Source organism: Stomoxys calcitrans, chromosome 4 (assembly GCF_963082655.1).
Source record: "Stomoxys calcitrans chromosome 4, idStoCalc2.1, whole genome shotgun sequence".
NCBI classification, from domain to species: domain Eukaryota; kingdom Metazoa; phylum Arthropoda; class Insecta; order Diptera; family Muscidae; genus Stomoxys; species Stomoxys calcitrans.
This window is the reverse complement of record NC_081555.1, coordinates 46,095,335-46,100,441: the sequence shown is the minus strand read 5'-3', so window position 1 is coordinate 46,100,441 and position 5,107 is coordinate 46,095,335. Positions and strand designations below refer to the sequence as shown.

At 45.2% G+C, this 5,107-nt stretch overlaps 1 protein-coding gene across 1 annotated transcript in view; it reads right to left on the bottom strand.

The window, feature by feature from the left end:
• Nucleotides 1–312: 312 nt before the first annotated feature.
• Nucleotides 313–5,107, bottom strand: part of LOC106086984 (B-cell lymphoma/leukemia 11A) — a gene marked incomplete in the record, with an annotated part of 18,141 nt that continues 13,346 nt past the window's right edge. The window contains 1 exon segment of the mRNA XM_059366571.1: nucleotides 313–5,006. Coding sequence (XP_059222554.1) covers nucleotides 2,640–5,006 — 2,367 coding nt within the window.

Sequence of the window (5,107 nt, the reverse complement as noted above, 5' to 3'; positions counted from 1 at the left end):
AATATTCAGGTTATTTTTGTGCAATATTACTCTTAGTAACTGTTGTCGTTATTAGATTTTACACCACTGTATATACCCAAAGTGATGGGTACCTAAAGTTCGGCCCGGCCGAACTTATTGCTTTCTCACTTGTTATAGTGTGCTTTGACAGTTGTTCGGGCGAAGTATCTAACATTGTACTAGGCTAAAGAACGAGCTTGCAAATTTGTTTTTTCTAACAAATTTCGATAACTCCGTTGATTTAACTTATCTCTGTTAATATGCAGCTATTCACACCCACCCAAAAAAAAACAAAATTAAAACAATGCAGGATTCAATATCTTCTATTGTTCTTTCATTTCGCTTGTCTTTTTATTTTATGAAATTTCAACACATACAATACATACGTTCTCTTTTTTGTTTTTGCATTTTGTTTTTGTTTTTGTTTTTTGCCTTGTTTTGTTTCCGTTGCCGGCTTTTAATAAGAAACTCTTAATTTACTACTTATAATTGAATAAATAATACATACATACATGTATATTTGCACAAGTGTTTAGACCTAATCAAAGATGGATGATTCTCTTAGTTTTGATTACAGCGTCTGGGGAGAATGCAGCGCTCTTATTTATTGTTATTATTGTAACCATGATGTGGTTTGTGGTGTGGGTGTAGTGGTGTGTGATACATACAAATGGTACTAGGGGGTTTTGCACAGGCTTGCCGCTCGTACGATTACTAAGAATTGGGGATGCTGTATTAGCGGCCCCGATCGTTGCCCAGCATCGCTCATATTTACAAATGTTACGATTTGGTATTGAGGACGATAAGGATAACTAACTGCCTTCTCTCGGCTGTGGAAGACAAGAGCCCTGATCATTGCTCTATTGCTCGTTTAGGTGGATCTAGTAAAAGGACTAAATGGTTATAGAGGGGTGAGGGGGGATGGAGACAAACGAAGAAACTCAATGGCGTTTTAGATTTTTCAATTCATTTCATTTTTATTATTCTAAAATCATTTCTTTTATTACAGTTACAATATAATTGTGTATACAAGAGCTGATGAATGAGATGTCTTCCGGTTTCCTTTGTACATCTACTTGTAGTATTTTAGTTAAGTTAGTTATTAATTAAATAATATAATAGCAGTAGCAATAATAATAATAATAATAATAGTAATAATAATTGTAATAATATGGATAATTAAAAACTAAAAAGGCAAAGAATATTAATTTACAAAAGGCTTAGTTTAGGGGGCCATGGGAGACACTGAGGTGAGGTGCGGAAAGGGCACAGGGAAATTCTTTGAGATAGTAGTAGTGGTAGTAGTAGTAGTTGGAAGCCAAGAAATCAGTCATAGTGGCAATTCTTGGGTAGGAGGGTGAGAATGGCCTTCCATCTATTCCCCAGAGTGGCCAGTAGAAGTGATTTCTTGTCTGGGACAAGGTGTATGTGTGTGCGTGTGTATGTGTTTTATAAGTGGGCCTCCTCCGGCCTAATTGACTCCCTTTTTTCCGAAATGAAAAACAAACAAAAAGAAATAGTAGATCCTATTCGCACACACCACACACAGAGTGCAGCATGTGGCCAAACAAAATGTAAACAAGTTAATATAAATCAATCAATCAATCAATTATTCAATGAATCAGTTAATAAACAACACAAGGTAACGAACGATAATAACGAGGATCACAAAAATAAACAAGATCAGCCAAAAGCAAACAGTAATTGTCAGTCTTTTGGGGGTGCGGAAGAGTACAAGTAGAATAAGACTAAAAGTAAGGTAGGAGTGATGTGGGGTGGGGTGGAGTGGGGGTGATTTTAAAAAGGATTTCAGAACAGCTGTTCTATGATGCTCATGCTGTCCTGGGTGAGGTTCATTTGCCTAGCCGATTTTGGCAAAGTGTTTTCTCATCTTTATCTTTTCTAAAGTATTCAGAATTGTCTAGAGTTTTAGGGTTTTGCTTTTTTTTTCGTTTAGTTAGTCATGTATGATACAATTACAATTACTACTTAATTCGATTTCACTGGATTACACTGGAGTAAGATTAGCTAAAATTTTCTTTAATAGAAGTTGTAGGAAAATCGGGGAGGAATTTGGGAGTGGGGGGAATGAAGACGAAACTACAACACAGTTTGGGGGAAGCTTAGGAGTCCTCAGCCAGTTTAGCTGGAAGTGGAACTTCAGGAAGATAGGGGGTAGGTTGATAGGAGTTGGTATTGCTTTGGTATACTATGGGTGGCTGGGAGGACATTTAAGTGGGGTTTACAGCATTCGCACAGAGTGTCCGGATGGGTTGATGACGCTATTTACAAAACACACACTCAGCGAGGATCATTCTTTTTGAAAGTGACCTGTGCTGGTGTTGTTGTTGTTGTTTTTAGGAGACGTATTCACAATATGCGACATTACTATTTACATTGGTCAACCCAGTTCGGGTGGGCTATCTTTAGAAGATACGTGATAACATGCGGTTAACCGTCGGAAGTGGATGCTGATGATGATGTTGGTGGTGCTGGTGATGTTGATGGTGATGGTGGTGCTGAGCATGGTTCAGCATTTGGTTTGTCGGTTCTTGCTGTTGCTGCTGGTGAGGCGGCGCCACAAGAACGGCCGAGGGCGAGTTGAAGCAACCGGTAGCGTTGTTCCAGTGTGGATAAAGTCATGCCTCGTGCTTCAGTGAAATTGCGTGTTGCGAAGACAGGCTGGTGGAGGCATTTGAATCGTTGTCGCCGATGCTGCTAGGCAGGGATATTGAACCGGTGCCTAGACCCGCAAACTGTGGCGGAAACGAGGCGTTTGTTGGCGGGGAGAGCTGCTGAGGATTTGGTAGATGATTTTGTAGTTGAGCAGCTGCGGCCGCCTGAGCAGCAGCTACAGCGTTTGCAGCATTGGCGGCTGCCACCTTGCCCTGATTGACCACACATTTGCGCATGTGCTTCTCCAACGTTGAGGGTACACTGAAGGGCATATCACAGAAACGACACCGGTACACATCCTTGCCCATGCGACCATGGGTCTTCATGTGACGCGTCAGCTTTGAACTCTGCGCGCATGCGTAGGAGCACAGTTCGCACTTGTAGGGCTTTTCACCAGTGTGACTGCGACGATGAACAGTGAGATTTGAGCAGTTTTTAAACACCTTGCCACAGTATTCGCAGGTGTCGTTGCGCTGCCGGCTTTCCTTCTTCATCAGTGAGTTTTGCGCCAACAGAGAATTGGCCGACCCCAGACCGAGAGGCTTGAGTTTAAGATTCTCAAAAAGCGCCTCATTGCGATGCAATGCCTGCATGTTCCACCAGTCGTTGCCGTCCATTTTCATTCGTTTGGAAATTTCAAAGGGATTTTGAAAGGGATTGAACATTGGTACTTGTGTGGGTGGTGCATTCGGATCTTGCTGTGAGGGTTTCTGGAACATGTTTTTGGCAAACTCCTCACGCAGCCTTAATGCGGCAGGGAAGCCGTTCATTTTATCAGTCATCTGGTTCATGGGAGAGCCGGCGGTATTGTTATTGTCATGATCTTTGGAAATGTTTTTGAAGCTGCCGGACTCTTGGAGGGCTTGTTTGTATGCTTCCGAGTACTGGGCAATGTTGGACAAACCAAACTTGTCCATCAGCTCGCCCACTAAAGATGTCGGTCCGCCGGCACTCAAACCTTTGGGACTTTCGCTTTTTGCATCGAGCCGATTATTGCTGACACTTAAATCTTCGGCTTCATAGTCGATTTCATCGGCCTCTTCCATGTCCTCTTCGTCCTCATCCATCATATCTTCATCAAGATTTTCCTCGGCATCTTGTTCGGCATCCGAATCGCCCTCATTGGTGTCCACAGAATCGGCATTGCTGAGACCATCTTCGGCGGGACTACGATGGACGCGCATGTGCTTCATCAACTTCTGAATGTGGGAGCATTCAAATTCACAGGCTGTGCATTTGTAGGGTTTCTCACCGGTGTGGGTGCGCTGATGAATGATGAGACTGTTTTCGAAGCGGAACTTTTTGTCGCAATATGAACAGGTGAAAACAGAGGCACTACCCGCAGTCTCTTGGCTGGGCTTGGATGGAGGTGTCGAGGCAGAGCGAGGAGTACTGTCGATGGGCGCACCATTTTCACCGGACAACATATCACTCTTCTCGGGGGGCGTTAACGAGTGTGGACGAGTGTTGTTTGTGACAGGAGTAGGTGGGAGTTGGTGGGAAGGCGATGGGCTCGCAAAATGCGGCGATTGCTTTTGTCGTGGACTCGGCGAGCTCGAGTTAACAATGTTTCCAGCTCCAGGACTTGTTGTTCCTGCAAGCTGACGCAATCGCTGAGAGTAAAAATCCATCTGCGGTTCCATGGTTATGGGGTTGGTGGGCTGTACGCTGGTGCTGGCACTGGGTTGGCCAGTTATCAGGGGCAGGTTGGCCGGCGTTGAGGAACCGCGATGACTGCTGCTGGCCGAGGGAGGACGTGGTTCGGCAGCCACTCCCGCTGAGGCAGTCGGACCCTGATTGAATTGTGATGTGGGGGTATGGGGAGCGGCCAAGGAATTAGCGGCAGCTACTGCAGCCGCAGCGAGATTCAGGCCATGATGACGGAACTGTTCGGACACCAGCTGCTCCATGCGATAGTGTTCGGCATGAGGACGTGAAAAAATCGGATTGACCCCAGGCACAACCTGAGCCTGGCCAAGACCTGGTGGCAAGGGCATTCTCAGTAGGTTGAAAGGATTTGACGAGTGCATATCCGGTGGTGGCAGCAGGGCATGGTGACGCATACCCACTGCGGCAGCTGCAGCCAAGTTTTGTGCATTCTGCATGGCAGTCAAATTGCTCTGATGCTGCTGTTGCTGTTTATGCTGTTCTGCAGCAGCAGCTGCTGCCGCCACTGCAGCCGCCCTGTGTTGCAACTGCTGTTGAATCTGTTGCTGCTGTTGATTGCTACTGACCATCGGCGATACTGGGCACAGGGAGCTGTTAGCACTGTTGCTATTGCTTGAACTATTGTTGCTCAGGTTATTCTGTTGTTGGTGAGGTTGCTGCTGCTGCTGCTGTTGCGACATGCCCTCCGATAAGGACTGTGGCACATCTCCCAATAGCGAGGACTCAACATAGATCTTTACACCATGCGAATGCTGTACATGCT